Consider the following 22,640-nt stretch of genomic DNA (forward strand, 5'->3'; position numbering starts at 1 on the left):
TGTCACTAACACCAGCGTTGTTTCCCAAATAACAAGATAAAAAAGTTGAGATCTCAAGTGGTGAAATACAATGGGATGTATGTCCATTACAGGCTTCCATAACGTACAGGTGGAAACATGAGGGCTGGTTTTTGAAACCGCCTACTACATACTTACATACCATTGAACATAGTATGTAGTATACTTCATACTACATGCTTTGTTTGACAGTAATATGTAGTATGACTGCTGGTTGGTGGTTATTTTGTAGTATGCCTAAGCTGACAACAGTCCAGCTGACAGCACACACCACAGTGACTATCAACTTACAGTAATAAAAAAATAGGTGGTTTCTAAAGCAGACAATTTCTTCAGTTGAGCGTTAAGTGTTGTTTTAATACTTTTCTGATCAAGAAATAAGAGGCAGGCGTTCAGCTCAGACTCATGGTCCACGTGTATCAGTCATACTTACTATCAGGTGAGTTTTATTTCTTAATAATAATGATCAATCCTAAATGTCAGTGTTCCCCCCCCAATCCTCAGGACTTCAGTAATCTGCAGAATGTGGGGATAGTTTTCCCTCAGATCTTACAAATGGTTGTTTCAGGTTTCAGGCTCTTAGTAAGTAAACAAAATAAACAAACACAAGGTGCAAACACAAGAGAGAAAAACATGTGTCGTCTGTGATCAATGATATAAGTTTTAATGTTTTTGCAGCTAACAGTGAAGCAGTAACAGGACAACAGTGAAAACATCCCCTCATCACGCTTTGTTTCAATCATCTTGAACTCTCTGAGAGTCAAAACAGGGCACAGCTTTATTGAACATGTTTGTTCTTCTGTCCATCTCTCCCCAGCAAGCCCTCAACCGTGGATCCTCCGACCCCTCCTGCAGCGTTTTCCCTTTCAGATACCAGACGATCAGAAAGACGACCTGTTGGTTTGATCAGCCTTTGTGTCTTACATTCCTTCAGTCAGCTGGTTTCTCAGGGTTATTGTTAAAAGGGAAAAAATAAAAACACCCAATAATACTTCAACACCGTTTAAAAAAAGCACATTTTCGGATCGAAATGACTAAGAAGAAGAACTGGAATCATTTTGGAATTCCTCAGTTTGTTTGCTTCATCAGCCTTGAAATAGGCCTTAATGACTGCAATGTAATACTTTTGGGCTAATGTAATCATACAAAATATGCCATGTAAAAGTATTTTTTCTTTTTGCTACTGACAGCCTCCGACTGTTATTCCAAGTTTCCCTACAGAGAAGGACCCTTCTGTCTCAGGCTGAGATGCTTTTTTTAAAAAACATCCACTACAACGCTCTTCTCAAAGCCTCCACAGTCCATCGACCAAAACGTCATTTTTACCTCCCAGAACATAGGAGTCATTTGTATACCTTTTTCTTTGTTTTTGTTTTTTTTTAAGTCATTGTGCCTTTACACAATTATTGTGTTGAAATCTAATTCATCAATTTAAAACACCAAAGTCACACAACAGCACAAACCAACCAATCCAGACAGCTGTTGATCAAACGATCCGGTGTCAAGCAGGGTAAAATGACTGTTTTTGTCAGTGGAGTCTGGTGACTTTGAAGAGAGCAGCAGTTTACAGGGGGGGGGGGGGGGGAACAAAAAGCTCCATCTCTATCTCACTTGGAATAAAAATCTGAAACTTTGAAGGATTACAGCCATTACAGCCCGCTCCATTTGTTTTTGTAGTTTAGAAAGCATACGCTGAAGGAAAAACCTTTCTAAAATATGCACTGCAGAAGGAGCAGAATGTACTTGCCATTTGCTCCAAAACAGTAGCCCTAATAGATCAGAGTGCAGTGCAACAGGTCGGCACAAGACCCGAGAGCTGAATTCATTGTAGGAGCATCCAAGGGTAGATTTAATTTCTGCAATTGTTGTAGGACAGGACGTTCTGTGTCTGCTGTTCCTAAAGGACATTCATTTCCCCGACTGCCAAGGAAAAATGTTCTGTTTGTGTGGAGGATGGGAGGGTGCGCCTGTTGGGCTAAGGCTGGACCTCCTCAGCTAGAGCCACTCACATCACTGCTAGAGAGGGAGACCTCCCGACAGCACTGAAGCAACAGCAAGGCAAAGCTCGTTTTCCTCATTCACTTTAAATCAACAGAAAAAAAACAAACAAAAAAACAGCGGGGTGCTTCTGGAAGGCATCAGGTTTTCAGAAATGTTGCAGGAGTAATGCCTAAACCTGTTTTTGGAGCTGGACCTGTTTTTCATGTTTTCCATCAGAGCATAAATCTCAGCAGTTGTTCCTCTGTAGAGCTGCACACGTCACACTCATGTCTTAATGAAAGGATTCCTTCTGCACAACTCTAAAGGGCCAGTTCACCTAAACTCTATAAAACAGTTTAAAAAAAAAAAAAAAACAACCTCTAACGATATGAAGCCATGCAGACGGTTCAGGTTTAACCATGGCCACCTTCTACATTTCTTCACTTTTCAGAATACAATGAAAACATAAATTGAATTCCAAATATTTCAAAATGACAACAGAGCCTTACAGCCATCTGCTACTTAAGTTTTCCTGGGAACATTTAAATTACCTTTAACTTTCTGCACGGCTGAAAAGTCTGACACAAACTGCATCATGCATCTAAATGCATACAGCATGATTTAACCTCGGCTCATCGTTGGCCATAAAAAAATCCTCCAATGGAGCTCGATTTCTGCAGATGAACAGTTAATGAGTGTATGTACTAATAGGTTGTATGTGTTGATGTGTATCCATTAGTGTTGTTATATTATCAATAATAACATTCATCTGATATTTCAAATAAAACAAAGTTTCTACTTGGACTTTTTGGCAAAATATACATGCATGTACCTTATAATGTTATATTGGAATCTATTGGTTAGTTGATTTATTTAAAGTCAAAAGTTGAATCTTTCCACTGTAAAGCACACTTTTGTTTTTGTTAACGATTACCTCTAAACTGTTACTTTTGTCAAACTTAGAAATTCTCAGTTGGTTTGGTTATAGAAAGTTAGGTTGTCAACATGTTCGATACTTTTTGATATTACTGGTTTAAAAAAAAAAAACTACAATCTCTGTTATTTGTATGACAGATCGTATCAAAAAGTACCGAAGCTTTATAAAAAAAAGGTCAGACCTTGAGTCATATTTTCAAACAATAGCTGCTGCGAGTTAATCAGAGATTCACAAACACACGGGCAGCTAGTCAGGAAATAAAACAGGCACCGGTGTGTGTTTTCCCGAGTATCATGTAATTAGTGTGTTCTGATCCTTCAAATTACCGTCATGTAGAGACCAGCAGCAGACTGCCAAAGAGCTGGCATGACATCATCTTCAAGGACAAAGTGAGTGGTAACATTTCAAAAAGACTTGTGACGTTTTCATCATGATGTCATACATGCAGCTCTGTAAGCAAACAACTGATGTGATTTTGCAAAGAAACATTCAAGTCTGATGGAGCACGTGGAAAAAAAACACAGTCCAGAAACTAAAAAAAGACAAATCTGGATTGTTACTTTGATGGGACATCTGAGCGGAAAAGGCAAGATGCACATGTTTGACAGGCCAGTAACACATGCATTCATACGCACTCACACACACAAATATACAATATTGGTCCCCATTGTAGTGCCCTTAAGGGTTGAATAGTTCATTAGCACTTAGATGTATGGGTCCACCTACAGACAGAGAACTGCAGGCTGGTGTAAGGCTGATAATCATCAGTGGAGCACTCAGGCACCGAGAGCTCGATCTGTGTTTACTGACACACGCTCACACAGGAAAGCACTCTTTCAACGGGAATTGTTGATTTTTTTTAAAAAAACAGCCTGGACTCTATTTTCACACTTTGTGGGGTCTTAAAGATGAAAAGAAGATTCAGATTTTGTTCCAGAGCCGGTTGTTCAAAAAGTTATCTCCTCACATTTAATCTATCGGATTGGATCTAATCATGGATCAGGTTGTTCAAAAGAAAACAACATCAGGTAATCCAATCCTGATGAACATCCAGATAAACCCTCCAGTTTGAGTAGATCAAAACTTGAGATCACTTTGATCCAACAATCAGGATTATCCTGACCCCAGTAGAGGTCTGGATTCAGACCAGATTACAGGGAAAATGTAAGAAAAATGATAAATTAGGTCAAACAATCCAACATTTTAACAGTGTAGTCAATGTTTTGACAAACACAATGCTGTTTGTCTTTAGTGACAAAGTAGATGAAGGTACACGAGGACTGTAAAAAAAAAAATGATTTCACTTAATATCATAAAAATCAAACATTCAAGATTATTTCAAAGTAGATGTGAGGATCTTTCAGTTTCTGTGGATTATGGCGCCCCCTGTGGACAAAATAAGTAGTGTGAAGTACCCTTTAAATGACTGGGTAATCGGGTTTCGGTAATCCTTATAAATCTGGATCTGGATCTCCAACCCAGTTTCTCCTTGAAAATCTGGGATTGAAGTGATCTAGATTATTTGATCTTTGGTAGAAAAATCAGGATCTTTTTCATCTTTTGAACAACCAGGCTTAGGAGAATTGTTCAGAAGGTTCACAAGCTATAATGGTAGCAATGTAATCCCTGCAGGCAAAAGCACCAGACCAAAGGAAGTCAACTAAAAGTTCCTGTTGTTGCCACTGACAGTCTCTGATTGTTGCGTGTGCAAGCCTTAATGCTCAAGTCAGATTTTTATGGCTCAGATTTGATTTTTGTTTGGCTGTCCAGATTACTTTTTAAATGGCGGCAACAATCAGATTCAGGTCACTCTTGGCTGCAGTGTGAACGCAGCTGAAGTGTCAGGCTACATCACAGAAAGGATCCTTACAGAGACAGACCTTCTTGTTTAGGAGTACGCTGCTTTTTTTAAAACCAGGAACTGATGTTTTACTGTCACTTTCAGAGCTTGCAGAATCCACTGACAAAATCAGAAATGTAACCTCTCGAGACACAGAAGTAGCTTTTCCACCGCTACGTAGTTAATGTTTCACTATGATGTCTTGATGAGTTAAATCAGATTCAACACTATAGTTGTTGTATCACAAATAACCAATAGAGGGAGCCGTAGAGCAGCTACAGCTGTGATCTTTGGGGTAAACTTGCTGGATTTGTCAATGGAGTCTGGTGACTTTTAAAAGAACGCAAACATTTGTTCTGTTTCTTAAAAAAAAGCCTCTCCTCTGAACAAAAATGTATCAATGTAAGAATCCCTCCTGTAAAGAATAGGAGCCTTTCAGTGGCAATAACCAGCACTTTCATTGGATTAACTATAAGAACATGCAGCTTTCCCTGAGAGATTACGTTGCAGCCATCACAGCCTGCATCAAATCTTCAATCTCCAAACTTTTAGTACCCATTAAGACCCTATAACATATAACAACAAGGCCCAGGTGTACACCAGAATTCCCCTTAAAGATGAAAATAATCAAAGCCTGGGCCTCTAAGCGTCTGCACATGTAGCATCTTCCTCTCCTCGCTCACGTCCTTCGTTTTACCGTCAGAGTGTGGAGCTGTGTTGAAAGCATTCATGGCTCACTCAGTAAGAAACGCAGAAACAAAAAGGGCTACATAACATACACTTTTGCATATAAATTATTGGCATTTTAATTGTTCTAGATCAGTACTACGCTGGAAAACGAGATCAAATCAAATGTAATGTGGTAATTGTGTAACAATAAACCCACTGGTTTAACACATTCCTCTGGTTGTAATCTCTCCAACGAGAAGGATTCTGAGGGTGCACTTCCTTTTCAAAGAGAGAGAAAAAAGAAGCCTTCAATCAAAACGCAAGAGTACAATCTGCTCCAATATTCCACAAGTGTCAAAAAAAACATCGGACATTTTACATCTCTGTTCCTCGTAGTTATGATGGATTGCGGGTGGAGACATATTTCGCAGATGTGTTAGTCAGGGCCAAGATACTGTTGTGTACGTAGCCCTGGAGTCTCATGGCATTCAGAGCTACACGGTTCAAATATAAAAAGCAAAAAAAAAAAAAAAGAAGAAGGTCCTCCCATTCCAAACGGAAAGAAAAAGGCGAGCGAGACAAGAGGGGAGGTCATTGGTCATCCTTACAGGACGTTAAGAGGTTTCTTTTTTTTTTTTAACCCTGCCCCCTCAGTCATGTTTTCCTCTTTTCTCTTGGAGAAATGCATCATCAGTCTGCTCTGTGGGGTGAAGCTGCGTCCAGGCTTCAGTACCGTTTGCAGTAACCATCTCCGTGGTTCGTGTGGGTGTCAATGAGGTTTGATAACGGTGTCTTCTCTACTTTTTAAATCCATGACTAAATCTGTGTGTGTGTGTGTGTGTGTGTGTGTGTGTGTGTGTGTGTGTGTGTGTGTGTGTGTGTGTGTGTGTACTGGCAGTTGACTTGCCGGTGATGCTTGAATTTGTTGTGTTGCTAATTTATTGTGTTCAACGGGAGCATCACATCTGGGCTCGTTTCTGTCCTCACCAGGCGAAAGCCCAAGCGTCTTTTTTTTTTTTTCATCCTCTCTTCCCTCATCGAATTAGCCGAGGCAAGGGCGGGTTGGGCCCATACTCTGGGCCAATAGGAAAGCTTGTACCACTTCCTGGGTCTGCTGCGGCGTAGTGTTGACGTCCTCCAGGGCGTCCGCCACTGCAAACTGCCGGTCCCTCAGCCGGTTCCAGTTGGAAAGTACGTTGTGGTATTCAAACACCTTCTCGTAGTTCCCCACTGAGTTGTAGAGTTTGATGAGGCCTCGGTAGTCGTATTCCAGTCCGCTGTAACCCTCCCCGAACAGCTTCTTACCTAAACAGAGTAAGGAAACATCACTTCCTGTTTTTGTAATCATTCCAGAGCAGGGTTGTCATGATACCAGAAGTTTAAACTTTGATGAAATACTGGTAAAAATCAAACGATATCAATACTGGTTTCAATATTGCGGCAACAAAAAATGAACTTCTTGGCACACAAAGTGGGTGATATTTGTTTTTTAAATAACCAGCCTGCACAAAGTCACTGAACTCAACATATGTAATACTGTAAACTGTGCAGAAGAGTTAAGTAGGATTTACCTCCAATAATATATAAACCAAAAATAAATCATCCCTTTTCAATAAGTACTCATTATCTAGAATAACTGTGTTTTCATCTGCAGGGAGTACGGTCTTATATGTTTTAGTTTTCTTCTGTTTGGGACATTTTGAGGGCGTCAGTCATCAAGCTGTGATGTGAAGCCTGTCTCCCTCCTCTGCTTCCTGTCCATTTGTAAAAGACACCAATGTAACTTCAGCATCTTTATGATACTGAAGTTACATTTGAATACATAAAAAGGTATTGGCTGACCACACCATGCACAAGTAATCCCCCCCCGCCCCCGCCCACTTCTCCCCTGTGTCTGACCGATAGCGATGGAGCGCAGGTAGAGTCTCTCTGCGTCGTCGTACTGGTTCATATCGTAGTTGTAGAGGGAGGCCAGGTGACCCACAGACAGAGCCACCTCGTAGTCCTCATGACCCAGGAGCTGCTCCTTGATCTGGATGGCTTTGATGTGCATCTCCTCTGCCTCCTGACGCACACAAATAGAGAGATACGGGTCAAACACTAGCTAAAATGATTGAAATGAAGTGGATATCTTCTAAATAGTATCGTCTCTTAGCACAAAAGTCGTTGTTTTGTTACTGTTAGTCTAATTACAGGGAAACACAAAAAGGGAAATTATACTGTATAGACTCAGTTTGTCTGTTTTTATACAAATCAGGCTGCTGAGATTTCTAACAAAATAAGAAAATCTGATGTTTGATATATCAAATTTAAAGAACTCTAAAAACATATCGTCAACACCTACCTTGAACTTCCTCATGGACTGGTAGAGTCGTCCGAGGTTGCCGTAGTGTTTTGCCGTCTGGACGTTGAACTCTCCAAAAGCCTTCTTAGCGAGCTGCAGCGAGGAGAGGTGGAGGTCATGAGCCTCCTGCAGCAGGCGCTCTTCTGTCTCCTTATTGTGGCAGTCGATGGCGATTTCCTCGAGGATCAAAGCTGAGCCAATGAAATGGAAGCAAAAGTTAAATGCTTTAAGTCACATCCGTCTCTGATGTATAAACATCACTTCACGGGGAAAGAAGTCACATCCCAATCTGAGATAACTCTTCAGAAAACCAAACTTGCAGAAGCAGACAACAACTCCTGGATTCTGCAAGATAAAATAACCTTTATCACCTACAGAGTCTGGTGGTTTAAAAACAGATATTTAATGGCTGTTTCTCGTCTTTAAAAAACTGCTCACAAATGAATCAAAATGTCTATCACTGTAGGGATCCCCTGTGCAATGTTATCAAACACTCCTAATAGCTATTTGAGTCTGTAAGAACAAGAGGATGTACCGTGAGGGGAAATTCTGTTTTACACTGTTTTGTTATTGAGAGCTGGTGAGTTTGTTTGTTAATAAACAAACAAACAAACTCCCCTCTGTGACCTTCACATCTTCACACGGTGGGCAGCAGCACTACATCTCAAGCATATTTCAACAAGTTTACCTTTGACTCTCTTGGAGGAAGCCAGCAGCAGGTGATCCTCAGGCAGAATGTGAGTGATGATGTCTATGGCACGTTCTGCATGGAATCTGGGGGGAGGGGGGAACACAGCAGCTGAACCCAACATGTAGTCCAACTCAGACTTAGAAAGGAACTGGATTTAATACAGGATAAACACGTCCAAGACAGGCAACATGTTTCCATTAAAGATTGTTGTTGTGAGGCTCAGATCAGGATAACAGAGCACTACCAGGCCCCTTATAAACACAACACTTCCAAAGGGTTTTAGTGCTGGGCATTGGAAATATAAAAATATGGATATAGTTATGACTATATATTCACATAAAAGAAACTTTCAAGTTCAGGTTTGAGCATATTTTCTTCACGTCAGCTTTAACGCTGCACGTATTCAGCTTCATTCTTTACATTTCAATCTTGTTTATATCATTAATTTTTTGATCTTTTGTCATTTTGGTTATATTCTCTTCATTTTCACTTTATATCCGTCATTGCCATCAAAACAAATTATATCGATTTTGCCTTTGTTGTTCTTAGCTCCACTTGATTCTGACTTTTTGCTCCATATTTTACTCTGGATATTTTAACTTTGAAAATATTTTCTCGACATTTCTACATAATTGTTATAATTTTTTAACTTTATTCTTGACTTTTTTTCTCAACATTTCTGCTTCAATGTTCAGCTTTATTGTTTTAATATTTCAGATTTAAACTACATTTTGCCTTCCTTGTCACACTACTATTTAAAAATGTAACATTTGTTAAAAAAAAGACTTCTTTGTCACCATATTGCCGTTTCTTTGCACTTCACCTTTATTGTCAGCAGTTCGATTTTATTCTTGACATTCTGACTTTATTCTCAACATAGAGTGTATCCTCAACATTAAGACTGTTGTGATCATGAGGACTTTATTCTCAAAATGTTCACTTATTTACTGACATTAACACCTGATTGTCAGAAGTGAAGGATAAAAAAACGTCCTTCTCTTTTATGTTTCCTGATCCTTGGCCCTGATTGTCAACATATTCGGTTAAATCACAGAAACATCTTTCCCTCAGCTCCTTTTCCTCGTCTATCAGTGGCTGAAAGGTCAATACTTGTTATGGAAAAGCACACGACGACAGCCTAGAGCCACAGAACATAACAGACAGTACAGAGAGTCCCAGTCATGTGCTTAATGTCTAATGCAATTAGCTGCTGGTCTCAGAATAGTTCAGAGATGGGAAGATTCATTGTACTCACAGAGCGTTGTCAAATTTCCCAGAGCTGTACTGGTGCACGTACGAGGAGTAGGCCAGGTCTTCATGGGCGGTGGCAACGTGGATGTTCTTTCCCCCAAACACAGACTGTCGGATGTCCAGGGCTGTCTGAAATTTATACAGAAAAACAAAATAAGATATGACTAATAACCCACACTGGCTTTAAATTTAAACACAACGCTCTCTAATCGCTCTACGTACCTGGTAAATAGCGACTGATTGGCATATGTTGTCTACATTTAATAAGTAAAATCCATAATCTAGCAGCGTGTCTGAGTACTTGGGATGCTTGTGTCCAAAATGCTCTCTGTAAGACACAAAACACTGAATCAAAATTCACGAGAACAAAAAGTGATAAGAATAACGTTGAGTCCCCGTACAGACGCAGCAGGTTACCTCGCTAGAAACACTGCATGTTTGATCAGCTGCTCTGCTTTTCTGAACTCTCTCTTCACCACGCAGGCCTGCAGAGGACACACGAGTCACACATATTTAGTCAAAGGATTTCCTTTAAGCTGAGCTACTCCACAGATACATTTAGGTACTTTTAAAAAATTAATATATTTTTGATCATATCGACCTTTGAGGCTTGTCGGAGGACGTCAACAACGACTTTGACAGGCAGCCCGGGAGTGATTTCCTTCATAGCCGCTATACACCACCTGTACGCCTGGAAAACAGAGGAAGAAAGACAAACTCAATCCAAGTCTTTACTGCTGGTTAACACAGTGTAAATAATAACAATATAACTATTTAAATTTTTATTTTGGGGTGTTTTGTGACTTTAATGGAGAGATAGGACATTGGATAGAGTTGGAAATCAGGGAGAGAGAGAGAGTGGGGAATGACATGCGGGAAAGGAGCCACAGGCTGGATTCAAACCGGGGCCACCTGCTTGGAGGACTACAGCCTCCATACATGGAGCGTGCGCACTATAACTATTTAAAAATGGATCTGTCACAGCATAATGTTTGTATAATCATGTTTACCTTTATCTATTACAGCTTTACTTTTAGATTGAGAATTCATTTTTTTTTGCATCTGAAAGCTAAGGCTGCATCTTGTTTCACCTCTTTGCATGTTGGTTCATGATGAGAATAAATAACTGTTAAGTTTCATTTTAGTTTTTAAAAGAAGTAAAGACAGCAGCATGGGGCTGTAAGAGATTATGTATTTTGCAGAGTGTGGCTAATGTTAGCTTTGCTTGCACCACCATCCTTCGCTCCTTGCAGGATAATGTCCACATGCTGAATGTGGTTACACATTGATCGCTGGAGAGTTTATAGGCCAGTTTATTCTAATTCTCATCTATCATAATGACTCATTAACTTGCAAAACATTTTAGCATATTTTTTTATATATATTCCAGGGCGAAGAAATCTTTTAAAAGAGCCAGAAAAGAAAACAATAAACAAAACATAAAAAACAATGTACGCACTGATGGACTCTTTCCGTTGCATAGTAACAACTAAGGGTTAAAACTAAAAGCACAACCCTGTTTTGCTACATAAGAAATGTAAGATAAATATCTCAGTCATTGCTGATGATCAGCTGAACGTACCTCATCGTAGTGGCTTTTGGCGAAGAGCAAGGCACAGAGCTCGCCGTACAGCGCTGCCTTGTTGGCCTGGTGGCCATGTTTGGCGAGTTTGTCCATGTAAGACTGAGCGAGCTTGAAGGTCTCCTCCCCCAGGTGGTACTTACAGTTTCCATTGCGGACATGAAGCAGCCTGTGGAGACAAGAGGGGCGTCTATTTTTTTAATTATTTTTTTGCATTGATCATAGTCACATCTCCAGGGACCAATCCACTGTTTCCCAGCACACAACTATGGCCTTGGACTCATCCAAACCGCTTCACACTTGGCCGCAAACCACCCCAATATCATCTAACTAGTGCGCACAAGATAAATGTAAATGTATACAGTAGGGGTGCAAACGAGTTCATTAAATAATAATCGGTTACAAAAAAAATGTAATCGATAATCGTTTTGTAGTCCACATTTTTGGAAATGTTTCTTGTTGCATTGTGGGTTCTAGGATAGGCCTAATTCAAAACAGAAAAAAAGGAGCACGAGCACAAAAAGAAAATAGATGACAAACAAAGCGCTGATAAAGGCTCTGTGCTGAATACGCTGCTACCTAACAAAAATACCCCCCTATGAATTCACAATGTACAAAAAGTCCCAAACAAACAAAATATGCAATATGATCTACGAAAGTTCAGTTCAAATTGTCTTTTTAGTCCACAGAAAAAGAAAGACTTTCACTTTGCGATTACAGCTTTACCCCGCCAAACCAAAGACGTTTGATCATCCAGGACAGAGCAGCATAACTAGATGTTTTCCTATATTTTAGAATTTTAGATGATTATTTTAAAATCTTTTAATAACTACAACACGGAACGAGCATATAGGGAGACAGAGCTCATAGCGGATGGACGAGCGAGATTGAGCGAGTGTGTCATTACGCACAGAGGAGAAAGATGAAACAGACACTGAAATCGTTCACATGTTCTATTGTAACTTCATTTACCAGAGTAAAGTGTGCTCTACACTGCAGACTGGAGTCTTTGTTAACACAGTGTTGCGGTCAAAACAGCTTCAACGTGCGATGAGTGCGCATTGATGTCTGCACGTCCGCTCGCCACACTCACTGCTCTTAATTATAATAAAGTGTTAAAACAGTCATAAGATGTGTGAACTTTTATTGGAGGTTTGCGGTCTGTTGAAGTAAGAAATGTCATATTTGAATGTTAATACAATGGCCTCTTACTAACAATTATTAAAATCCCGAAGATTCAAATTAATCAATAAATACAGTCAGCATCGCGTCATAGTTGGGGGCGGGGCCTCCCGTGGGGGAAAAGAATCACAGAAAAAAAAAGAACTACAAAACAATTACTCAAGTACTCGCTTTAACAATGGGAAGAGTAATCGATTAGAGAAAATTTTGCATTTCTGCACCCCTAGTATACAGTATTTTTTACTTTTTGGGACTTTAGGTACAAGGAGCTTTTAAAAGTAGTTCCTGATCCATCAAACCACAGATATATCATATTTAAAGACTGACCTGACACAGCACTCCACAGCTCTGAAGCAGTGAAGGACCTCACTGTGGAGCGTGCACAGCTGCAGGCACGACAAAAAAACTTTCTCTGCATCTCCATACCAGCCTGCATCAGACAGGAAGCCACCTAGAATGAAAAGACATCAGATTACTCAAACTGTCACCACGTCAGAGGATGTTACTCATGAAACCTTAGCATAAATGATGTTTTTTAAACTTATCAACACATGCTCTGCTTAAAACTAACCTCATTGTGCACATGTGTGGGTGTACCACAGTTTAATCACACATGAACTTGTAAAGGGAAGAGGACATTATCTCTTAAATACATCAATAGTAGTAACAAATGTTTTAAATAAGATTAAATTGGACAGATTTAAATTGATAAAAAAATAAATGTGGCTACTGGCAATAAGCAGACGTCTCTCTGATCTCTGATATATCTTTCCTATCAGCTGAAGCTATGATAACATCACTGGGATGAATGAATGGCCTCTTCTTGTAATCTCACTGTTTCTCTGTTCCCGCTCACCACTTACCCAGCACAAAGCCAAACTGGATGGCCTTCTCTTTGACGTGGGCATCTGACTCTGCAATGTAGGAGCAGCGGCGGCTGAAGGAGTTAGCCAGGACTGAGGCCACTTTCACACCGTGGTCCATCAGGGCCTGAAAGCAGTGGTGCAGAAGGTGTCTGCAGAGAGGAGAGGAAAACAGGGGAGGACCATGTGAGACTTTGGCAGTCCAAACTTTTCTGATAACCTTAGTTTAAAGAGACAATTTATGGGTCAATGAGGATGGTGTGGGGTTTCAGGCCCACTTTCAGTCCCATTATTTTCTCACCTTTTGTCTGAAGCTCGCAGCACTTTAGCAAACACCTCCAGTTCACAGAACTCTCCTCCCAGCTGGCAGAGCCGGCCCTGCTGGTAAAGCTGAAAGACACAAAGAGACAGAGGGACGAGGTGAGGACGGACACTCACTGGTGATGCTCTCTGCAGAAGCGTACGTGATTATATCTGAAACTACAATGGTTGAGCGTCTGTCTTTTTTTCAATTATCTTAAAGAGCCCATATTATGCCGTTTTTGGGGTTCGTATATTTAATCTATGTTCCTACTTTTGTACATTCACAATAGATAAAGTTCTAAAAAAAGTGTCTGTTTTCATGTACTGCTCCGTCAGCTACACTCTGTTGAGCCCACACTGTTAGACCCCACATGGGCCAAGTCTGCTCTGATTGGTCTGCCGATCTGCTCTGTTATTATTGGTCAGTTGCTCAGCACGCGTCTCGGAAATTTCAACATGAGCTGCAGGTCTTGCCACAACAAGCCAATGGGCTTAGATCAGTGATCTCACACTGACAATGACGACACACTGACAAATTTTTATCGAGGGGTTCTAGAACCGAGCGTTACATGCAGCTAATGCTACAGCTAACAGGAGGACGTAGGAGAAGCCGCGTTTCCGCGGACTTTGAATTTTTGCACATAGATGTGCCTAAACATGCACAGGACACTTGGAAAACACACTAAAGAGCATATACAACCAGAAAAAGCATAATATGGGACCTTTAAATTCTATTGTATTTGTGTTATGGGAGACACTTTAAATTGTTGCCTGTTGTTTAGTTGAAACAAAAATTCTGCTGATGTCTAGCCTGTCATCAAAATGCACTCAACTGGAAGCTGTTATATTCAGTGGCTCTCAATGGTGGGGTCTATTGGAGGGGGGGGGGGGGGATTGTTGGTCTCAGCTGTGTCTTTTTATCTGCAGTCATCTGTTGAAATGCCATAAAATGTACAAGACCCCTAATATCCTGTATACCAACATGAGACTCATGTTTTACAGGTAAGAAGCATGTTTATTGGAGTTTTCCAAAAGTACCAGCAGTTGGAGATTTTACCAGACCACATTGATGCATGTTTCAGGTCCTATCACTATTGTTTTGAGCTAAACTAGTTTACTATATATTATTTAAAGAATTTCAATCAGAGAAAGAAGCCCAGCAACAACTGTAGGAAGCTTGGCTAGCAGTCTGAAAAGCATGTGAAAGAGACCGACTTTTAATGTAATACTGTTTTGTTCAGCTCCTCACAAAACCTTTTGATTTGATAAACCAAGTGGAAGCTCTGCTCGCAGGCCCCTGACTTCCTGTGTTCACCAAGGAGTTTCTAAAGCCGTTTTCAGATTGAGATTCTGCAACAGTGCCGTAATGAAGCCCTGCCGCTATTACTCTTATCTACTTTCAAATTGGTGACCCAGTCCGTGATTTCCCATTACGTTACCGTGTTGCAGAAGCACAAGGTGTGAAGAAAAAGCAGGTGCTTCACATACACGCACAATCAGACATGTGCACGCACGACTTGGTCCCACTATCCCTCCATGACACGAAGGTGAGACATTACAGGGGCATAAATATCGCACATTAAAACTGACAATATGAAAAGGACATAAAAAAACACTGATTTTAGTTTTTCTTTTTTTTTTCCAGGTTTAAATCACCTGGGGTCTCATTTATAACTGTTGCATAAGCACAAAACGGGGTCTGAAACTGGCGTACGCCTTTTCCCACGCAAAGTTTGTCATATATAAAAACAAACCTGACGGTAAAATGTGCACACCGGTAAGCAAACTCTGACCCAACCGTACGTTCATTTTGGAGGCATGGGAAATTGGTGACACAGACGATGAAGTGGTGAACTGAAGCCTGCAGATACATATTGATGTCTCTTCCACATTTTATTTAACTAAATATCAAACTTTACTGACAGATCCACGTCATCAGAATCATTCAAACCGATGGTTTTATTTAGGCTATAATTGCGCATGTAGTGAGCCGTTTCATTATGACAATATATAAACATAAAATAAAATAACATACATATTACATCAGCGCCGTCTCGCCTTCATTATCCCGGACGGACCTCAGAGGACGGGACTTGTACACTAATGTAATCACTGATATAGAGTTAAAAATTAGACTAACACAAACACCATAGAGCATTTTCATTAATATCTTTCAATATCGTGCATTTATCATCTAGTGTGATTTTTAGTTTTATTAAAGATGCCTGCGTCAAGACGCACAGAGACACGGCGATGGCTTCACACATTTCACCTTCTCGTTACTAAGCACTTCATCTGAGTAAAGTGCACTTCATCAGCTGCAAGTATTTATTCTGTATTTATAAATACAGAATCGAAATTTAAGTATTTATTCTGTAAATAATTCAAGTGTGGACATTAAGTCGGAGCATCTCTGACACGATCATTAGGTCTATATATCCTCATAATGAGTCGCAGAGCAGACACAGTTTCCCATGAAAAAAAGGGGCCAACAATCAAAAGTTTTTGTTCGTTGATCAAACTTTTGATTACTATTATCATACAGTGAGGCAGACTGCTGACTGACGTGAGCACTCTGACAATATGAACAAGTCAGTGTGGGTCCTGTAAACATGTAAACATTGCAGATATACCCGTGTGTAATGATGAACGGTGGATGTTTTGGGGCTGTAGGAGGACAGCGTGAATGCAGCAGCGACGTGGTGTCATTCTCTGATTTTTTTTCAGTTTGTGATCCTCCTGCTGCAGTAAACTATCCATATGTCCATTTTATCCTCCACTTCATTCACAAACTCCTCCGTTTCTGGGTCAGAAAGTTTCATTTCTTTGTCTAAACTTCCGGGATCCAGCGCTGGAAACCTGTGATCTGCCCCCTCGTTTGTATGAGGGGGCATTTTCATTCACAAGCTGCTTTTTATTGACCGTTTATGGTTGAATGTGGGCGTGTAGAGGGCGGAACATGGGACTAATCTACGTGCGCACATTTCCAGGTGGATCGTGATTTATAAAGGGAACTTTGCGTGCAGGTGTGCGTACCAACGGTTTTATAAATCTGAATCATTTTGTGCGCACGCCATTGCCGGGTTTTTGGCGCACATACATTTTTAGGATGGATTCTACGCACTCTTTTATAAATGAGACCCCTGGTCTCTTTGCTCTCCAGAGGTGAAGAACTCTGAATACTAATCACTGACTTTAACTATAATTGCCACTCTGAAGTACCTGACTCTAGAGCCGAACCGTACTGACAGACACTCATCCACAGACTGGTCTTGCATTAATCGATATATTACATACAACAATCGACCTCAGAACATCTTCGAGAGGATTAAAGTTCAGGGTTTGCTCCGTCTGTGTCGGTCACAGTCATAAACTGCCCCAGAAACCCCATGAAAGGTGCTGTGGTTACAAAATCCTCCCACAATCTGTAATGTAACATATATATATATATACATACATATTAAATGAAAAAGGGTAACCGTTTTAAATATAGATTTTCTTTTACACAACTGTGCCATGCTTCTCAAGTACAAGTTTGAAAAACGCACGTACAGTATAATTTTAAGTGGAGCATATAAAGCAAACGCATGTTTGGGTTAATGAGTGGTGAAGCATGATGATGAAATCTAAATTACAGAATCCAAACAAAACCTAAATTTACCTTGTTTTTATCATTCTAAATGTCATTATTACACCACTGTGTGTCTACTGTGTTGCCTCAATACCTTCATAACAGTGATGAGCAGAGTAACTTGTGACAGCAGTCTAACTCAAGTGGGTCAAATTTAGGTCAAAAACACGTCCAGTGGAGCTCATCTTACACTCGTGTCCTGTTTAAAAGGGGCCTCAGTGAAGACAGCTAACGCCACCTCATGCTCCTACTTATATGCACAAATTGCTTATAATAAACAGGATCTGCTCAGTGGCATTTAATGCAGATTGAGAGCTCCTCATGGGCCTTAAAAGATAGCCGCAAGCTGGCTTTTTCAATCTTGTGTAAGACATATCACTGCTTTTATCACAGGATAAGGTTTAACCCAAATGTGCGTTTCAAATCAGAATTGAATGCATGAAAACCAGAAGTTCCTCACTAAATAGAACACTTCATCCTATAAAGTTCCCACTGTTGCTATAAATGTCAGTGAAGAATAATGTCAAAGTGCCTCAGCACTTTGTGATGTCAGAATGAGGGCAAAAAACCCAGAAACACCTGTGTTGAGTATGACTTTGCAGTTTTGTAGGGATTTAGGGTAGTCGTGCTATCTTGATGAATTTAGAAAGTTGGAAACAAACTTATGCATCTTCATGAAGAGACCAAAAACTTAAACTACAAGTTTCCAGGTTGGCTGCCCCTGGTAGACAAGACATGTACTTTGGAATTATACATCAGGGTCAGACTAAAAGCAAAGCCAATTTGGGGATGGGAACATTCATACTTACGCACCACTTGCACGTTACAAGTATTCAGATGTAATTTGCATGCTGCTGTTGTCTTGTGTCAACACCGACTATGTACTATCACTTATAACAAATCTGAATCCTCATAAAAGCTATTTCAGCAATTTTTTGACATGTTTATTACATGTAATCACAGGATAATCTGTCTAATTTGCGTTTATAAGGCATTAGAAGTCCAGATTCTTGTGATTTATGAGGGACCATGACGGGCCACTCACGATTGACAACAGGGAGGCAATCCACAACAGAAATGGAATGACAACTGAACCATCAAGGTCGGCCTTAAGTAGCTTAAAGTGTCAGTAAATTGAATCTAGACACAATTGCTGGAGAAGGCGGCGAAATCAACCTAGCTTTGTGTGCCTCCAGGTGATGTTATAAAGCTTTGACTTGACTCATTTGATGTTCCAGAGAGCTAGAGAAATACTCTCAGGTACCATGACAGAGCAGTGTAAATGACTTTGGGATCAAACAGGTAGTGCACATCCACACTATCTCATATCACAGACACTAGTACTTTATGACTTCATGTCAACAAACTTGGAATATAAGTTACTCAATCACTACAAGAAGAAGACTCTGTGGAGCATATGGTCACCTCTTGATGTTTGCTTGAGGTGTGACACACAGCACAGGATGGTTTATTCATTATTTTGCCTTGGGTTCAGGGTGTTGTTTACACTATGTCAGTTTTACTGTAACCATTTCCATCTATGTATGACACGCTGTTTCTCACGTGACACAGCATGTAAGACCATGTCAGGAAACTTTGAGGCAAACCTCTGACCCATCCTGTTACTGATGGAAGTTACAAACATTTCTATTCAGAAGTTATAAACAAAAATGGGAAAACCCTTTAAAAAAAAAAAGTTGTGTTGTGATGTCTTGTTAAGTAGGAATGTGTAAACTCCACCACACATCACAAATGATGATCCGTGTAACCATGTACTGATATAATTGTCATGACAACAGACAGGAAATCTAAAAACACGGCTGTATTCATGATCTATTCAGTATTTCCAAAATTCTGGTCATTGCCCTGTTTATACTTAAATGCCGCCCTGTTTTTTTTTTAGTGCTAAATGTTATGACATTTTATGTGGGTCAAAGGGAACGGAATTTTGTTTTCAAGTCCAATAAGTTGCTGCTGCTTTGCGACCTATTGCAATTTGACAGACTTATGGTTTAAAAAAAAAAAAAAGCTCAGATCTTTATGAACTAGTTTGTTTGAATGTCTAACAAAGGCTACTTTAAATAAAGAGGCCAAAACTGATGTTTGACAATGACTACACTACTTAACAGAAGGGATGGTTAGATGAAAAAATGAATCCACTCATGTGCCATTCTTTTTGTAAGGATCAGTGACTTGATATAACAGTCTCTTAGGGCTTTCACACTGGAAGAAATCTCCTGAAAAACTCAGGATATTTCCCATAGGAGCTGTATATATATGTGAATGCAAACAGTCAAAGTTTTTGCTCGGACTTCCACCGGAGTTTCTCCTGCCAGGTCCCTAGTATTTTTTCAATAGCAAGTCCGAGTGGGCTGACGTGAGAACGTGGAAACTTGCAGACCAATGAGAAGCTTTCAAAACGATCCTACGAGACACTACTCAGCCTCAGTTAGGAGACCCTTCTATATTTAAAGTTCTAGGCAGGACTTTAAGCTTTGAACACTGATGAAGGCTTTAAGCTGTAACACGTCCGATGTCGATCTGCACACTGCTGCTCTACCCAGATTATAAAAATGTTAGAGGGCATTGAGTGTGCCAACTTTTCTGTTTTCTTATAAGCCTTTGTGCCTTGGTCGTGCATCTGAAGATTTGTTACTGTTTGAGTTTGCGCCTTTTTCTGCTGTTAGGATTTAAAACTTTGTCAGCTCCACTTTTACATTTTAAGTTATGTGTGTGGAGTAATGCATCGTAGGGTTGTCACAATACCACATTATTAAACTTCCGGTACGATTCTAGTAGAAATCAAAACGATATCAATATCTGTTTGGATACTACAGCAACAAAAATACAAGTCCCAGGCACCCAATATTGGGTAATTTATTGTTCTTTATTACCAAAACAATTCTCCAAACTCCTGCACACTGTGTAATTCACACATGGCTCCTTCTCTCCATTTCCTTATGGTAGCTTTTGGTTTAACACATTTCTTTATAAGCTGTGGTGCATTTCTTTGTCATTAAATAAAGGAGATGGTATCATTTTAAAACACTTGGTATCGAAAAGTACATAATCGAAATTTAGATCGACATATAGTGATGTATTGCAATATGTATCCTATTAGGACCCCATGTATAGCGATATGTGTGTCGTATTGTGAAGTTCATGCCAATACTCAGCCATAAAGATGAGAATCACACTGGTCCAATAACACCACATAGTGTAAAGGAGTGACACATTTCATTTACAGTCTGATGTAATTAGCTTTAGGTGGTTCTAGACCACTTTTACTGAGGGGGCCAAACTGGGGCCAGTTGTTTTGTCAGAGGGGAACATTAAACCCAGGTGAAAAATAGACAAAGATGATCGCTTTAAAAATATATAAATCATGCCAAATAATAGCGCACATCATTAAATACCATGATTTATATTTGTCTCAGTATTTATTACTAGATAGTCAGTCCGGTTGTTGGGTCACATACTGTACGTGTTATGAGGGGGTCTCTTCCTTTTGGAGGGGTGGCCACTGGGGGAACCAAGCTCAGTGTCATAGGGGCCCTGCCTAGAACCGCCCATGTTTAGGATCATCACCATCATGTCTACCAGTGTCCCGACTTCTTCATTTATTTTTTCCTCTCCTACAGACAGTTAATTCCTCTTCATCTTTCTTTCATGGACAAACTTTTGGTTTGGCAAGGCCAATCAGGGCAACGAGAGTGAGTGAGTGAGTGCTGTCAGATGGGGCCCCCTTAGGGAGGTTGCCTACTGTACTGTAGTTGCACAATTTGCATATTTTAGGCCACTGCTTTGGTTTAGGTTTTTCAGCCCTGGGGGGGGGGGGGGGGGGGGGGGGCAAGGCAAATGTCTGTTGACAAGCAGCGCCTCTGAGGAGCTTCTTTTTCTGCAAGTTCAACATATATGGTGTACATACAAGCTGTTTGGAATAGGCTGGAGGACTGTGTAAACAAAGAGACATAAGAGGGACAAGAAAAAGCTGTTTTACGCCCTGAAGAGGCAGCTAACAGTGTACAGCAATGTTAGCTGCTGCTTACACTAACTCGTACAGTCTGCTCGCTGCCACACACACCTGAGCCTCCTCGCTGCCATCTCTTACCTTATAATAGACATCGAACTGTATGTTTTCCGGGAGCGACCTTATGTCCCTTCTTGAGCGGCTGTAGTTGTCCACCACAGCCGAGATAGCGGTGTTGTAAAGGGTTTCAGGGATCCATTCGAGCTCCACCGCCGCCATGTTGTTTTCCCTCTCCTAAAAAAAACACAGCCCAGCAGCTACAGCCCTCCCCAAATCTCCCTACACTCACTACCTCGATTAAAACACGTCCTCCGCGGGGCCTCATACAACATCCGCCTTACAGAGAATCACAAATATAACCGAAGTACCGCTGCGACTATAACAAACACGCTGTTTAATTCCCATTTCCCCCCTTCATCTTCAATTACTCGTCGACCCTACAGCAGTTCCGTCCCCCCCCCACGTCCCGACGTGAACATCCACTGGCGCTGACGCAATGACGTCATCGTGCAGGAGATTATTGGCAGAAATAAACCTTTTATTGTAAAAACAACACAAACTCCCCAATCTCAGATAGTAATGTATTCTGTTTGACATTAATCATTAGAATTTAATTATTAAATAATTGTTTAGTAAATTCCAAACTTGTTATGTCGGTGTCTTAACATGCAATAACTTTGTAATTCACTGCTTTATAATTGTCTATTTACTTACTCAGTCACTGCACTTTAACTTTAACTGTTTATTTATTTATTTATTTATTCATTGCACTAAAACTGTTTATTTACTCATCCAGTCACTGCACAATAATAACTGTATATACTCTTTCACTGCACTATAACTTCACTTATTTGCACTATATATCTCTATATTTATATTTGTTTAATTAATCAGTCACTGCAAAAATAATAACTGTATATATTCTTTCAGTCACCACAACTGTCTATTTATTTATAATTATTATCATTCATTCACTGAACAGCAATTGCTCTGACCACTTTTTACATACTTCTCTCTCATATCAACACAAATATATTTTTGTTGTTGTTTTTGTAAACGCTGCTGTTTAGGATTGCTGCTAACGAAGTTTCGTTGTGTCCTTGTATACAATGATAATAAAGATTCTATCTATCTATCTAATCATGTAATGAAAAGTTTATATTATCAGAATCAATACTGTGGATTTATATACTGTATTATTATCAATCCACTAATATTAATCTATGCATACTCTTAATGCAAATACTGAAAGAACTGAATGTATATTAACCCATCTGATGCATAATTACATATTGTATTATCATGTGTATCTCAACTTT

At 40.0% G+C, this 22,640-nt stretch overlaps 1 protein-coding gene across 1 annotated transcript; it reads right to left on the reverse strand.

The window, feature by feature from the left end:
• Nucleotides 1-659: 659 nt before the first annotated feature.
• appbp2 (amyloid beta precursor protein (cytoplasmic tail) binding protein 2) lies at nt 660-21,776 on the reverse strand. The gene is made up of 13 exons (XM_020649022.3): nt 21,403-21,776; nt 13,659-13,747; nt 13,358-13,509; nt 12,822-12,945; nt 11,313-11,481; nt 10,332-10,421; nt 10,148-10,215; nt 9,953-10,058; nt 9,735-9,859; nt 8,477-8,562; nt 7,789-7,979; nt 7,344-7,509; nt 660-6,749 (listed from the first exon to the last, which is right to left on the reverse strand). Exons 1-13 carry the CDS (start codon nt 21,538-21,540, stop codon nt 6,487-6,489), a joined length of 1,767 nt encoding a protein of 588 aa, XP_020504678.1. The 5' UTR covers nt 21,541-21,776; the 3' UTR covers nt 660-6,486.
• Nucleotides 21,777-22,640: the final 864 nt, after the last annotated feature.

Source organism: Labrus bergylta, chromosome 11, assembly GCF_963930695.1.
Source record: "Labrus bergylta chromosome 11, fLabBer1.1, whole genome shotgun sequence".
Taxonomy (NCBI): Eukaryota; Metazoa; Chordata; class Actinopteri; order Labriformes; family Labridae; genus Labrus; species Labrus bergylta.

Coding starts and splice junctions, on each gene's coding strand:
- appbp2 (XM_020649022.3), bottom strand. CDS start 21,540: ATGGCGGCGGTGGAGCTCGAATGGATCCCTGAAACCCTTTACAACACC. Junction 13,748..21,402: donor AGTTCGATGTCTATTATAAG/GTAAGAGATGGC, acceptor TGTGTCTTTCAG/CTTTACCAGCAGGGCCGGCT. Junction 9,860..9,952: donor AATCAGTCGCTATTTACCAG/GTACGTAGAGCG, acceptor TATAAATTTCAG/ACAGCCCTGGACATCCGACA.